The sequence below is a fragment of the Aspergillus eucalypticola genome, assembly GCF_003184535.1.
Source record: "Aspergillus eucalypticola CBS 122712 chromosome Unknown BO83scaffold_5, whole genome shotgun sequence".
Lineage (NCBI taxonomy): Eukaryota > Fungi > Ascomycota > Eurotiomycetes > Eurotiales > Aspergillaceae > Aspergillus > Aspergillus eucalypticola.
Window position 1 is genome coordinate 525858 of NW_020290279.1, and position 15640 is coordinate 541497.

Consider the following 15640-nt stretch of genomic DNA (forward strand, 5'->3'; position numbering starts at 1 on the left):
TCGACGTCCTCCCCTTTCGACGTTTGTTAACTCAAACGGCGAATTCCCCCCCCCCCCCCCCCCCCATATCCGACTACCGGTGCCCTATCCGTGACATCGACGGATAGACTCCCCTGACTTCAGCTCCTGCCGGTTAGAAGAGCGAAAGAGAAGGGTTCTTTTTTTTTCAACGCTTTCTGTACATTTCTATATCTTGGTTGTGATCCTTTGGGAGGTGAGAACACCTTTTTCTTTGTCCTTACAACCCCCCTTTTTTCCCCCTGCTTGGATGGTCGGGGTTTGAGTGGTGGGTGAGTGGGTGGGTAATTGGGTGGAAGTGGAAGACACTCTGGATGATAGTTCGACCTGCCTGGCACCGATGTCAGTGGATGTCAGTGAAGCTACCTGCCAGCTGAGCGAGTTCCCCATGAGCCCAATTCGAATGAAGTCAGCAATTCCTTATTTCGAACTCCGAGACCTGCCACATTTCCTTCGAGGCGTGGAAACCTGAAGTCTGAGATGACCGCAATTATACGTCGGCAATGTCACAATGGAGGTGCTGGATAAAGGATATTCGGACAGTGGCTGCGTATAGGTCGGGGGTTATGGACAATGGCTCGTTGAGTTCGGTGTGGGCAGGGAATGCAGATGTTGCAGGTCGGATGTCCTCTCCCTCCACCTTGGCCTGTCTCCATTCGACAGTGCATGTTGCCAGAGGGAGAGGATCGTCCTTATCTTAAGCAACGAGGTGGATCGGAAGGAGGAGATCCTCATGTGCCCTGAAGAAAGAATGCGTAGCACGGCTCGTGCATATTTGACGGGGTCGACCCGGGCCCTCATACATTGGCAGACCACCAAGAAGCTTTTACCTTTTAGTCACAATTGGCGATTGAAGGAAAGAAGAGTGATGGTTAGATGATGATGGCTAACCTTTCTTTTTGCTCCTTGAACAGACAGGTTTTTCTTGATTAATATCTCAATTTGGCCTCGATTTAGCCTCCCTCCCTTTAATGTGGATTTTGGCTCTCTAAGCGCTTATCCCCTGTCGCAACACCATTCCAGTCCTGTACAGGGACGTTCGAAAGACACTGGATTGCAAACTGTATGTGGTGGTCATTCTTTTCTTTGCACTTAAATCCTTTTCCCCCCCTGACGATTTCCCCACCCCTTCATAGGGTTCGTGCCTGTGCTCCTGTTTCCACATTCCGGAGCACACCCAGGCTTGCCAGTTCAAGCATCGGTTCCTAGGGCGAAGGCGTTTACTCGTGCTTCGTCTTTCGGACTGGTATCCTACAGAGTACCATCTCAACGGATCATTCCTGCCTGTTCCTAGCCAGCCTAGATGCCAGACACGCCGTCACGGTAAGGGTTGCATCGTGCCCTCTGCCCGAAGGCTTTCAATCTGGGTTAGTATACTTTATCCCCAGGGAATCCCCTTTTCCGCCCTCGATCTTTGGGCCTTCCTTTCTCACCTTTCAATCCTTCCCTTCACCTCTATATCTACATTACCATCCTTTGGCACTTCACACTCGTTTACAAATTTCCTTAATCTTCTAATTTTAATATTACGATTTACTAATAATCACCTTCCTTTAGCTCCGGCCATCACAAGGCTCCGCTCCAGCTGTCTACCCATCCTTCCCCTTTTCAATACCAGGCTATCGTCTCTTGTGGCCTTTGATCTTAATATATCCCAACTAATTCCACTCATTAATCCCCTAATCCGACGACTGTCACTCTCTCACCTCCGTCGTTTCCTGATCGACACAGTTATCAGGTCCACTCTTTGAATACTCTTTGGGTCGACGTTATTACCAGACCGACATCATGGCCTACCACAAGCGCCCCACATCGAGCTACCAGCCCTGCGATACTTTCTTCGTCGAGTCCTACGACGAGTTCCCTGCCCCCCGTATGGATCCGAAAGAACACGCCAAGTTGATGGCTCGCGAGCGTCAGTACGCCATGGCGGAACAGCTGTCAAAGATTACCAGCGAGGAATTCCGTGATGACGTTCTGGCGCACATGCTGGACATGGATGCTGCCACCCTTCCGGACGTCGAGTCAATCGATATTCAGACTGAGATTCAGTGGTTCATGCGTCCATACCTGCTCGACTTCTTGATTGAAGCCCACACAGCATTCCAGCTCTTGCCATCGACCCTCTTCCTCACCATCAACCTTCTTGACCGTTACTGCTCCAAGCGTGTTGTTTACAAGAGACACTATCAACTCGTTGGATGTGCTGCCTTGCTCATCGCAGCCAAGTATGGCGACAAGAAGGACCGCGTGCCTACCATCAAGGAACTCAAGTCCATGTGCTGCTCGCTATACGACGACGACATGTTCATCCAAATGGAGTGGCATGTGCTGCAAACACTGGGGTGGACCATTGGACACCCGACAGTCGATAGCTTCTTGCAGATGGCCGTGATGGATTGCCCGTATGATGCCGAGGTCGAGCATCTAGCATTGTACATCTCGGAGATCTCGCTGTTCCATCGGGAATTTGTGTCCAAGCCATCGTCGGATCTCGCCCGGGCCTCGTTGGCTCTGGCGCGCTGCATCCTCAACCGGACTCAGCCTCGTCACACAGAATGGGCGTCCCAGTACGACTCGATGACGCTCGTGGGTTTGTCGCAGCAGCTTCACCAACCCTCCCAGGTACTTTCCAGGAAGTATTCCTCGGCTCACTACTCCCGTGTGTCCAAGGTGCTGGAACAATTCCTTGCCCGTCAAGCTTCGATCGCAAGCTACACGCCCCCCAGCCCGCAAACGGACGTTGTCCAACCCGAGCCCAAGCCATACGAAGGCGAGATTGGGCTTGCTACACCGCAGAAGGCGACCCAATCATCGGCCATGGCGCACGGTTATATCACACCGCCAATCACGCCGGAGAACGAGGCTTTCGCCAATGGTGGTAATCCCACCTTTGCCAAAGGCACAGCAGGAGCTAGTGCTTGCTCGCCATCGCCGACACCTCCGCCCAGTATGCAGTACGTGAGCTCTCACACGTATTCGCAGGACACCACGTACCAACAACAGTTCCTCCAGCCCAACATGTCATTCAGCACTGGTTACTGAACTCGACACGAGGGTTGAAGAAGCTGCTCATCAATAATATACCAACATATTGCTTGATACCTGAATACGATGTATTTTTGCATCTTGTGCCATAACTGCCGCTCTGGTTGGAACCAGAACCTATACAGACCTGGTTCTACTTCGACACCAATTTCGTTCTATCTCCGTCTTTGTTTCTTTGTCTAAAAATTGCATACCCCATCTCCTTGTCTTCCGCATATCATCTCTCGGGACTACCCCCCGTTGCATTCAGCTTGTTATTTCTCTTCTTCTACAACTAGCATTGCAAGCGCGAGCCGTTCGAGTACATTTGCATTTATGTTTTCGTTTTCCATCGCAGCCCATGGGTAGCGTCACACATTCCTGCGCTTCCTTTAGTGGATTGCGATGACCAAGCTGGGTGTTTCGATTTAACTTTCCGTTTCTAGTTCTCCCCCTTTTTCCCTATCTACCCCTTTCACAACATTCGTCAACCTTGTCCCCTTCACAACACCCCTACGTAAAGAACATTAATGTGGCTTAACCTCTGACCCCATGTTTCCTTCTATACACGCAGGTCGCCTACAAGACCCTGCACCGTGCTTTTATCTGAGCACGGCATCTGTTTTCTTCCTGGTGGAATGAGGTCCCCCAAAAAAAGCAGAAAAGAACACTGTCAAAACCGACCAAAAAAATCTGTGTGGTCCGGGGAGGAAAATGCAAATGAGAAAATACCAAACAGATATGAATTTTTGTTATTTAATAGTTGGAGAGAGAGAAAGATGCAGATAAAGGATCTGTCATCACAACAATTATGGACCGGTGGATGAAAATTGACCATTCCATTTTACCTTTACTACTTACTATACCTACTTCTTTTTCCATCTTCATTTCTCTCGTTCACTCGGATGATACCTTGATCGATCGATCTATCTCCTTGGGTTTATTTTCCCTTGTGGTTCGATCTTGCATTTGCTTTCCTTTTCCTTATTCTTTCGTGGAAAGTCAGATCTTGAGCGACTACATACACATACACATACACATATACATACCCGTTTACACCACTACTACTAGTATCATACCCGTCCAAAGTAAGCTACATGCATAGACTACCCTCTAGACAATCCCACATACCCTGTACACCCATGAATCAATCAGTCAATCAATCAATCGTGCATACGCACGCGCGAGAGTGCCCGACATGCCCGACTCGGGCCAGTCCGTCTTGGCTACAGCAGCCTGGCCACAATGGGATACTTTTCCACTTTTCCAGATGTGTATAGATAGATAATCTGCTTACAGTGCAAAAAAGGAAAAAAAGTAAAATGGCACAGACGGTATCTTTTAGTGGGTAGGTAGTAGTAGTAGTAGCAGTAGTAGTAAGTGACATACATTCTAGAAAATCCATGTCAACAGTGAATAGAGTTAGTACTAAGTATAGTAAATAATCTATGAGGCGATAGAAGTATTTCTTCAGTTAGTAAGTAGTCAAGTTTTATTCTTTTTATGTAGTGAGTGCTGCTAAGACACGATGAGAAAAACAAAACTTGGCAGCATATTCGAAACGAAAATGTTGTGTTTGTTTGCTTGCTTGCTTGCCTGCGTGCTTGCTATTGTTCTGTACTGTAGGCAGAGGGTGGATGTTTGTTTGTCTGTTTGCTTGCTTGCTATTGTTCTGTACTGTACTTTCCGATCTTGGCTGAGCCGTTGATGCCGCTACTTGTGCATGCAGTGCATCATATCATGTTGTCAGTCACTACTACTACTACTACTACTACTACTACTACTACTACTACTACTACTACTACTACTACTACTACTACTACTACTACTACTACTACCACCACCATCACTCTCATCTACATACTGTAACCCTGTCAACCTGCCTGCCTGCCTGCCTGCCTGCCTGCCTGCCTGCCTATCTTCCAACTTACCTTATTTAGGTAAATGCCAGGAAAGTAGGTAGGTAGGTAGGTAGCTTTGTTTGCCTGAGCTATCCATAATGCAGCACAGACGATGTCGTGTGCAGTGCGTGTGGTCAGGTGATGTGCTGGTCGTTATTTACTAGTCATGGTTGAATATAGTTCTAGACTCTGTTTCTTCTTCTGTCCTATCCTGTCTATCATTTCTTCTGCTGTATCTGCAGAAGCGGAGAGAATTGAGAGATTCGGATCGTATGTCTGTCTGTCTGTTCATCTGTGTGTGTGTGTGTGTGTGTGTGTGTGCATGTGGGGGTATGTGTACGTATGTATGGATAACGACATGCCAGCACATTAACACGGAGCATATATGTCAAATGTCAATAAAATGTGGGGATGTGTCCCTGTTGCTGGTTGTGGGATATGTGACTACGGATAGAAACAATAGGATCAGGACAAGACAAATGTACATACAGTACAGTACGTCAAACTGTGGGAGGTATCATGCCACGGGGTAGAAAGTGGGTAATGAATGTAAATGGAATTGCGGGGAAGAAGTGTTGTCAGTGTTGTCAGTGTTACTTGGTTTACTTTGTTTTCTGGTGTATGCAGTAGGTATGCGGTGGGGGATGGATTGGGTTTAGTCGGGTTGGTGCAAAGTCAATGGGAGATAGTAGCTACTGGGTGTGTACTCTGTATGGATGGATGGATGCAGACACTTGTAGTGGTAGTAATCATGACAATTAGATTATCTGGTACAACCTCACTTAGAATGTATCCAAGTAAGTTCTGTGAAATAGTATGTGTGACATCAAAATAACGGCAACAACAATCCAAACCAGTCAACAGCAGATGGATAGTACTTGGGAACAGTAGAGCATCAGTCATGTCGAGCAATAATGATGGTACATCAGGGTTTGTGTGTGTTAGTGTGTATGTAGGAGGCAGGTAGCCCGCGACCAGCGCAGCACCTGCCCACCCGCCCAGACTGGGCCGGTCGGCAACTGTCATGGCCTGAGTATAGGCGATGCAGATGACTCCGCGTCCAAGTCGGACGAGAGAGCGAACGAGCGAATGAAGGAATGACATGACATGACCGTGATATGACATGAAGCACATAATTAGGACAGGAGCCGAAAAAAGAGGTAGTCCTGCAAGATCAAACCCACGCTATGCGGAATGACAAAAGCAGAAAAGGGAGGGCAGAGAAAAAGCATCGGCACGATATGGTACAGCCAGAAAAGAAGAAATAAGAAAAAAAAGGGATAGGAAGATGGTGTCGCGGTTGCTGCTGACAAGGGACGGCAGAAGCAAGGGCTGGCCCGGAACTATGCCGTCGCTGTCTCGAGCGTAGATAGACACAACCGGGTTAGAGTTCGTGTCCGTCCTCCGCTCAGTCTTGCCAGTGGATGGATGGAGGGATGTAACACGTGTGCCTCGTCACAGTGTGAGGAGACACGGAGCAACAGGAACACGAAATCTCCGAAAGGGTAAAAGAAACCAAATAATACAAGGGCATGGCGTCGGAAATCCGAAAAAGGGCGTCAAAAAAACAAAAAGAGTCACAATAGTGTACAATGATCGGGAAAGGAAATCAAGTCCAGAAGGTAATCTTGACGGAAGGGCAAGACAAGAATCCGGGGCAACGATTCGCAAGGGAACCGACGGCAACGGGGAGAGTGGGAGACAGACAAGAGACAGCAAAGGATGGCAGCGCTGCAATGCAGCATTGTCAGGGGGGCGGTGACAAGAGTCCAGAGCATGCCATTCCATCCGTCGGTTGCCGGTCGAGAACGAGAGAGACGCCGAATAAGATAGTTGACCAGACCAGCTGTCGATCCGTCGCCTCACTTTTGGACGAAGCCGCGCGGATAATCGGCCCTTCCGGCGACAAATAGTCCCCAGCAACTGCCCAGCAGCGCTTCCGGAAGGGAACTCCCCCCGACTGGAGGGTTGAGGAAACCAGGATGGGTTTACTTCCACCGTTGCTTGTCCCAATCAGAGGGTCTCGTTTCATCGTAGATCTGCCCTCCCCGGTTGTGGACAATCACTGGGGGTTGTGTACGGCGTGGGACAGCATTGGGCCCTAAGGAGAGACAGACGCCGGATTAGCTTCCGTGATCCAGCAAGATGTAGATAGTAGATTTGGAGTTGCAGATGGGGGGAAAGACATACCTCGTAGATCTGAGACTACAACACGGTCACCGCTGCTGCCACTGCTGGACAGGGTAGAATTGGAGTCGTTGACTTTGTGAGGCATGTTGATGGTTTGACGAAAAGAGATGTGATAGAAATAAGTGGATTGTTTTGTAGTAGTGGTGGTGGTAGTTTGGTAGAAGATAGGAGGTGAGATGAGATAGTAGTAGACGGTAGGAGTCAGAGAGGAAAGTAGATTTATATAGTAAGTATAAGGATGGCAGTCGGTGGCGGAGCAAGGCTCAGTACGAGGCCAAAATCCGAAGTGTAAGAGAAGAGGGTGAGAGAAGACGATGAGAGAAGAAGGATAGATGAAGGTAGAGCAGAAGTAGTCAAAGACTAAGTAGTAAGTAGTCTTGGGTTGGAGATGTTGTTGATAGTAGAGTTGTAATAGTAGTTAGTAGTCTGTGGTAGATGGAAAAGAAGCGATTCCAAACGGACGGCAGGAGGCTTTTGTATGTTTTCCCCGGAGGAGGGAAGTATAACAGTATCCAAACGGAAATAGAATAGAAAGCAAAGCAAAGCCAGAATAATGCTCCAATCCAGAAAAGGATCAAGTCGAATCAGATCCCGTTCAGTTTAGCTTCCCCCCCCCCAAGGGACTTGGATCTAGACGGGTAAACTCACACTTCACTAAGCCAGCCATGACGGAGAAGCAGATCGATCATCTTGCAGGACTGACTAGTCGGTGGGCTCTGCTGCCTTCCATTCTTTCCCCCCATTTGCATTACCAGCCTGCGGCGGCCTGCTACATGCTATGCTACATGCTACATGCTACATACTAGGTACATGCTACGAAAGCATCGTCGATCCAAAAGAAGTCCGCGACACAGACGTCATGGGGTGGCCCCCCAGGCAAAAGGAAATCGAATGTCTGGAATCCTCGTCGAAGCCTCGAACTTCGCCCGGGGTGGTGGTATCCACCGCCCCTGCCAGGGGCGAAATTCAAGGACAAAAAGACGAGGCAGCAAACCAGGTGATTCGTCATTCTAGTGACACTCTCACGATGGGGGATGAGTAAGTGTTTCAATTGGGTTTGGGGGATGATTCCGATAGGAGAGTTGCTATGCTGATAGCCTGAGCCTGAGCCCTGGAGCCTGAAGGGGAATGGGAGTCAGAGAGCCTGGGAAACAGAGAGCCTGGGAGTAACAGGCAGGCAGGCAGGCAGGCAGGCAGGCAGGCAGGCAGGCAGGCTTCCCTCGGCACCGCCCGTCAAGTCATCAGGCAATGCCCTCAGGAGACTGTGGCTGGAGAGTTGGAACAGACAGGCTGAATCCGCTCTCCTTTCTCGTCTGGCCGAAGAGCACTAGGTGATGTGGCGGTACCAGGCTGAGGCAGTCATTCCACCAACTGGCCTTGCCTTTGGGTAACTACTAATTAGTTGGACTAGTTGTCGACAACTCAACTTTTGCCAGTTGCTGATGGCTGTCCAAGCTGGAAATCAATGCTTGGTAAGGCCCAATACCTTACCGACTCGCCTTGGGTCACGGGAAGCCAGCTCCCCCTGGGAATGTTACCCCCTAAAACCAGGGATGCGTCTGATGATTGGGTCAGAGTGGTCACAATAATGGTAATTTACAGCCTTATACCACCCCCCACAGATCACCTGACAGTCGCTCAACTATTAATAACAAGCCAATATTACACTCCCCGTACCATCCCATAAATAACACATCTAACCCAATTGGTGCTGGCTCCATCTATCCCGAAACAGTAAGAGTGGAAGGGGACCTGAACCTCAGGCACACTTACTCATAGTAGTCTCGACCGAACCGAACATCTCCTCTCTTCCAAGTGGATCAACATCCTCCACACCTAATTGACTTCCTTACTATCTACGGGAACTTCCTGTGTTAGCTGGCAGCAAAGCAAGCTCCAGTTTATTAGAACAACCCGCGAAAAAAAAGGTCCAAAATAGCAGTCGTCGTAGTCGTCGTCGTCGTCCTACCCAACTGGTTTACTACTATTCCTGTCACACGGACAAAGTACGGTTTTACCCTACCTTAGCTAGGTAAGGTAATTTGAACATCGCAACCCATCCCCATCACCGACTCGACTAATCACTACAGTATCTACTGTATGCCGTGTATTGTACTCGAGATAGACCTGCCTCTCAGGGAGGGGGGTGGATGGATCAACCACCCATCCACACCACTCACTCACCCCCTTATCTCGGGTCTTAGCTTTTCTCTAGTCGCAATAAGAATCATACTTTGATGAAGCCCGGTTATTAGGCAAGAAGCGAAGCAGTAAAAAACAAACCCAATAATAGTCTCGACGATGATGCTGACGATGGGGAAACAACTCAAACGTTTCAGTAAATGATAGATGGATAGATAGCTCCAAGCTTATTATCAGGGTAATTATCATTCCCCAGACTATTACTACCATCAGCATGGAACTAACTATCTACTTCCGGATCTAGTCAGTAAGCTCTACCTACCTTAGCAGAGTAAGCAAGCTACACTAGAGCTAAATCCAGTAGAAACCATACTTGATTCCTTTACCGACTCAACTCGCTTCACCTCCCTCCTTTTTTTTTTTCCATCAAGTAGATTAGATTATTGAGACATACTAAGGCAATATGGAGTAAATAATTTAATCCCCCACCACCCACCCCCAATCACATTATTATTATTATCCTCGGGTAATCACATCCATCCATCTCATACCATACCTACTAATAGTAACGGAATAATAAATCAGACCATGCACATGGAAGAGAGAGAAAAAACTAACTCAAACTTATTACTTACTCACCGCTACACATCATATAATCCGAAGTAGTAAGAAAAAGAATCAGACAGAATCACTCACCTTACTGTAGATACTTAACTATATTCCCTCTATCTAGGGAAGAAAACACCTCAACAATCCACCTAATACCTACCTTAGTAAGCACACCGCTACATCCATCCATCCATCCATCCATCCCACTCAAACCGACCGTGCCCATCCAGCCCGTCTGTCTGTCTGTCAGGTACAAAAAAGCAAAAGCAACTACTGACGTGACGTGACCCCTTGTGACCCTCCTATGAACTATCGCCAGCTGTGCCTGCATCACCCCCCTTATGTAATATCTTAGTAAGTAGTTAGTTACTGGGCAGCAGTCCAGTTGACTACGTAGTTAGTAGTTGTATTTACTAGACACTAGTTGGGGTTAGTCCCAACCCTGCCAGGTCAGCCAGGTCAGCAGGCAGGCAAAGAAAGACTAGACCCGGATCTGGGTTAGTTAGTTCCCCCCGTAAGTTCGAGACAATAATAATAATAATTATAATGATAATAATAACGACAATGACGGAAAGGAACGAAGGCGAAGGAGGGAAAGGGAAAAAAAAGTGAGGCGGGATTGGATTGTGGCTGGCTTTGCTTGCGTGGGTAATGGAAGGTTCCTGAATGGATGGTTGGTGATTATTTATTCATTCATTGAATCATGTTTGCACATTATAGTAGTTAGGTGCATACATACGTACATACATACATCACTGGTAGGTCATATTGAGTGAGTTACTTTGTACTTTACTTACTGAGGACGGATGGATGGATGAATGGACGGTCGAAGTGATGCTGATGCTGAGGACTGGCTGGGGTGGTAGTAAGGTGGCTGGCTAGTACAGATGGGGGTTAGTGGGCTGTGCTGTGCTGTGCTGAGCTGAGCTGAGTTCGAGTTGGAGTTGGGCTTGGTCGGTGAAGACCTACTACTATGTACTTCTTATGAGAGAGGGTATAGGATTCATGTTCTACGAAGGATTGCTAGAAGGTATGGGGCTGTACTCTGCCAAGTGTAAAGATGCTATACTACCATGTAGTTTGATGGTTTGATCATGACTTCGTAATTGCGCCCACAGATTATAGCTGACCAGTATATACCCTTGTCTTCGCCTGACGCCACACACCATTCTTCGTACGGCTACGAAGATGGTCCATTGTTCTCCCTCTTCATGCGATCCGCCCATCCATTCATGCTTCGTCGAATCCCTAGCGTCCGTCGCATCGTCGTCGCTGGCCCCGTCTGCACCATCGACATGGTAGTCGTGTGATACGTGGCCACCGGTCTGGCTCCCCCGACGGTTCCTGAAAGACTCTTAATCTCGCTTGTCCGCAAATCTTTCCCTGCTTCGCCTCTTCCTTCGTCAGTCGACTTCGGTCCCTGAGTGGCGCGCGAGAACGGCTTCTGTCCCTCCGAGGGCTTCGAGGATGCTGCCAACCAGGTGTATTGATTCGGGTCGGAAGGTTCGAGAACTGGTCGAGGCGGTTGCAACTTTGGCCCTTGCGGGCGATACGTCCGGAGATTCGATGGGATCACACTTTTAAACTCAGAGTTCGACGATCCACTGTGACGCGTTTGCCCTACCGCGTCTCTTCGGTTGCCCTGAGGCTGGTAGCGCCCAGCCGCGCCTGAACCGCTCTTCGGGCCTGACGACGAAGGCTGCCCAAAGAATCCGGAGATCGTTTTCTGCGATAGTCCGTCCGCTTTGCGACCGACGATGCTGGCAGCTACGGCGTTCGATTTGGTCTCGGCTTTGGTGGGGGGTTGTTCTGGGGCTGGGTCGCTGGTCGCTATGTATTCGCGGGCTGTCGAGAAGCCCAGAGATAATGTGGTGGGCACAGAAAAGTTGCCGCCATTCATGGTCGGCGTTGTCCATGACATGTACGTTGTCGTCGATGTGCCCGGTTGCTCTTGATTGAGACGTTGTCTCTTAGCATTGGGCTCCCCACCCATGGCTCTGGTGCCGTCCCAGCGGATGATGGCATCAGGCGCCTCGAAGCCATCTTCTGTCCACTGATCATCATATGGGATATCACAGGTAGATCGTCCTTCCGATATAGCAGCTGAGTCCGGCATTGGTCGACGTAGGATATCAGCGATGTCTTGGATAATCCTGTCGTTGATTTTCGGTCCGAGAAACCGGAAACGCTCCTCTACTAGCTTTGACGGGAGGAAGCTCGACAATGTTGCCTCTTCACCATCGCGGGACTGTCGCAGAGGATAGCTTAGATATAGCAATGCCTGTGCCCTGGTCATGGCGACATAAAGCAGTCTTCGCTCTTCATCGGAGTCTTCGGCGCGTGAATGTGGGATAATGCCATTGAGTACGGCAGGCACAAACACCACAGGCCATTCAAGGCCTTTTGCTGCATGAATCGTGGAGATGGTAACCTTCTCATTGGATTGCTCGCCCTCTTCACCTTCTTGCGGAAGAACCTCTGTGGACAGAGCCACATTCGCCAAAAAGCGAGACAACGCCTCTTCGCCCGGATGAGCTGCTTGTTGTTCGATGCCCTGTATTTCCGGAAGATTTTCCTCATTTTCAGCCTCGTTCTCTGGCCCAGGTGTGTCATCAGCTTGGGTCAAGAGCTCCTCCACGTTAGCCCACCGGTTCTCCTCATTCGAGCCATGCAACGCCTTGAGGTATTCTCGGAACGATAGCTTCTTGATCAAAAAGTCGAGGAGCTTCCTCGGCGACGACCCGTCAGTACATTCACGGAGCTTCTGTCGAGAAGACTCGATGAGGCCAACCAAGGTGCAGAGTCCGTTGTCAGCAGGCTTTGATAGAGCTTTTTCCGTTGAACTACGACCTTGAGCAACATCCTTCATGAAGTCCCAGAGCGGCTTCTTCGCCTTCTCCGCGCCCTTTGTCAATATATTGACCGATTCATCACCGAGCTTTCTAGACGGCACATTGATAATGCGCAGGAGAGCATCGGTGTTACCCGGCTGGCTAATGACTCGAAGATAGTCCAGGAGCAACTTGATCTCCACTCGGTCGAAGAACCTCAAGCCACCAACCATTCGGTAAGGAATGCCATGCTTTCCCATGTGGGCTTCTATTTGTCGCGAGAGAGCAGCCGACCTTAGCAGTATCGCAAAATCCGAGTAGTTCACAAGCTTTCCCGTCAAGGCGATGCACCTTTTGATCTCCAGAACAATCCAGAGGGCCTCCGACTCCGAGTCAGGCAGCTTGCGCAGGACAGGCATCGTGCCCAAGCTATGCGTCGGCTGCAGCTTCTTCGCCGGCCGTGATGAATCTTGTTCGATGACATCTTGAGCTGAACTCAGAATACACCCCGACGAACGGTAATTGTCCTCCAGTAAGACGACCGACGTATCCTTATATAGCTGCTGCATACGCCCCAGATTCTTGATCTCAGCAGATCGGAAACCATAGATACTCTGATCCGGATCCCCAACAACAGTGATCCGTTGATTCTGTGACGCAAACAAATTCATCAACTCATACTGGATATGGTTCGTATCTTGAAACTCATCAACCAGAACAGCTTGCACGTTCGACACACACTGCGGATGCTTCCTGAGCAGTTCCACACACCGCACAAGTAGATCATCGTAGTCCAGCAAACTTGAAGCTGCCAAATTAGCCTCATACTCACGGTATACCTGAACAAACTCTCTCTGCTCCAGAACCTTCGAATTCTTGTTCAACTTCGCCGCCAGCTCATCTGGACTGACTCCATGGGCTTTCTGGTGTGAGATCCTTGCCCTCGCTGCATTGGGCTGGATCCCGACCTGCAATCGCTTGATGATCCTCTGTAGGAGTCAGCAACAGACACAGACACATACACATAGACCATGTAACCTAGACCACCTACCTTGATAATCGCCAAACTATCTCCTGAGTCCGCAATACCAAACCCCTTCTTCAGCCCGATCAGATACCCATACGTCACCAGATATCTCCGACAAATCGAATGGAATGTTCCCAGAATCAGCTTCCTCTGCAATTCGTCACCGATCAGCTTTGCCAGCCGTTCCCTCATCTCCCGGCTAGCTTTGATTGTGAATGTGCAGCAGATGACATCTTGTGGTCGGTAGCCATGGTGCGCGAGCAGGTACGCGACGCGCGCGGTCAGGGTCTTGGTCTTTCCTGAGCCGGGGGGAGCAAGGACCTGGAGGATGGGGGACGGAGACGCTACGGCGGCTGTCTGGGCGGAATTGAGCCCATCTAGGATAGGATCCATTGCGGAGTATCCATGGGGCTTGTGTTGTTGATGCTGAGGGGTCTAGAAGCTGCAGATCGTCGATTCGGGGAGACGCGAGCGATACGCGGTGTCATGTGACGTCTATACATTCTGCGCCCCGAGCTTCGAGTTTTGGTGTATACATTGAGATAGAGATGATAATGAGATATGATAGTAAATTTTCATGATATATATAGTTGCTGAGCTTGTTGGACATTAGCAGATGGGCAATGCAAAACCAAATGTGGGAATTGCTGAACTATATATTGAACCCATACATACCTACTTTCTAGTACATTTACTGCACTACCTGCAACCACTCTGATAATTCGAGCGTCAAAACTCCTTACAGAAGAGCATTTTTTTTTTTTTTTTCACTATGACTAATAGCATAGCATCACCCTGCAATGATTAAATTAGACTGCTCAAAGTACGTTCGAATCTGTCGTAGTATCCACGATATGTCCCACTCAGCCATCGAAACGTTCTACTTCACACTACACCATATATATACTTGGAGTTGCTCTATATCAACAATAAAAGTAGAAGGCCACGATGTCGTGATAGCATCAAATATGACTTTATAAGCTCGCAGGTAAGCCTCTCAAAGATACAACATTCGGCCCCCAAATGGACATCCACTGACAACTATCACACTAACCATACAGAAGGCCAAATCCGAGCAGAACGCACCAGCAAGGCTCCAAATCTCTATATCAGAAATACTCGTTAATATACTTCCAATCCAGAGTGAAGCGAGCTAAAATCTTCTTGTATTTAGACAACTAATGCAGCACACAGAGCTGTGCTGACCGTACCTACCATGAAGGCGCACCTCAGCTAGAAGATTGGTAAGTCCTTGCCACGATGCTTATAACTAACTGAAAATAAATCAAAGTTGAAAAGTACAGACACTATGGTATTTTAACAACGAAAAGAAAGGTGGTTACTTTACTGCATTGGCTCTCCCATCAGGAGCAGGAACAAAATACCACAGGATACTGCTATCCCAGGAAACAATAGTGAACTAGAGAAAAAAAGGAAAGAGAACAGAGCTTAGCTATAGGGACCCAGTGAAAGAGCGAGAGAGTTCATTACCAATGCATGGGGATCGTGGAGATTGCATACAAAGGGGATAGCAACAACACCACGCCATATGTGCTTCCACTTTCATACTATACATCCAGGTATATGTATGTTCGGACTGAACTATAACTCATCTTGCATGTATGCCCCGATGTCAGTCCTCCTACCTGAAGAACTTCGAAGATATCATCTATCAATGATTCACAAATAGCCCAAACTTATTGATGGGGTAGACGAAAGCCAGATATCAATAACAACCACCGCAAGTAATAGTGCCAGCCACAATAACTGTCCATACCCCCATACAAAATGTAGTGCAGTATACGCCATGCAAATAACATCAGATACTTACCCAGTCAATACAACAATCAACCGAATGGCTCTCGGCCGAAACCTGCCTGCACTTCATCTACTTT

The 15640-nt window shown here is 48.6% G+C and overlaps 3 protein-coding genes across 3 annotated transcripts; 1 reads left to right on the forward strand and 2 right to left on the reverse strand.

Annotated features, from left to right (window-relative positions):
* The first annotated feature begins 1430 nt into the window (after positions 1-1430).
* Positions 1431-3460, forward strand: BO83DRAFT_198785 (G1/S-specific cyclin). Its single transcript, XM_025526620.1, has one exon. It carries the CDS (start codon positions 1807-1809, stop codon positions 3061-3063), a length of 1257 nt encoding a protein of 418 aa, XP_025391067.1. The 5' UTR covers positions 1431-1806; the 3' UTR covers positions 3064-3460.
* Positions 3461-6240: 2780 nt separating this feature from the next.
* On the reverse strand, positions 6241-6890 carry BO83DRAFT_198806 (uncharacterized protein). Its single transcript, XM_025526621.1, has one exon. It carries the CDS (start codon positions 6732-6734, stop codon positions 6402-6404), a length of 333 nt encoding a protein of 110 aa, XP_025391068.1. The 5' UTR covers positions 6735-6890; the 3' UTR covers positions 6241-6401.
* A 44-nt stretch (positions 6891-6934) lies between these two features.
* Positions 6935-7221, reverse strand: BO83DRAFT_424266 (uncharacterized protein; the record flags this gene model as incomplete). The annotated part of the gene is made up of 2 exons (XM_025535152.1): positions 6935-7047; positions 7137-7221. The coding sequence occupies 2 exons, from the start codon at positions 7219-7221 to the stop codon at positions 6935-6937; spliced, it is 198 nt and encodes a 65-aa protein (XP_025391069.1).
* Positions 7222-15640: the final 8419 nt, after the last annotated feature.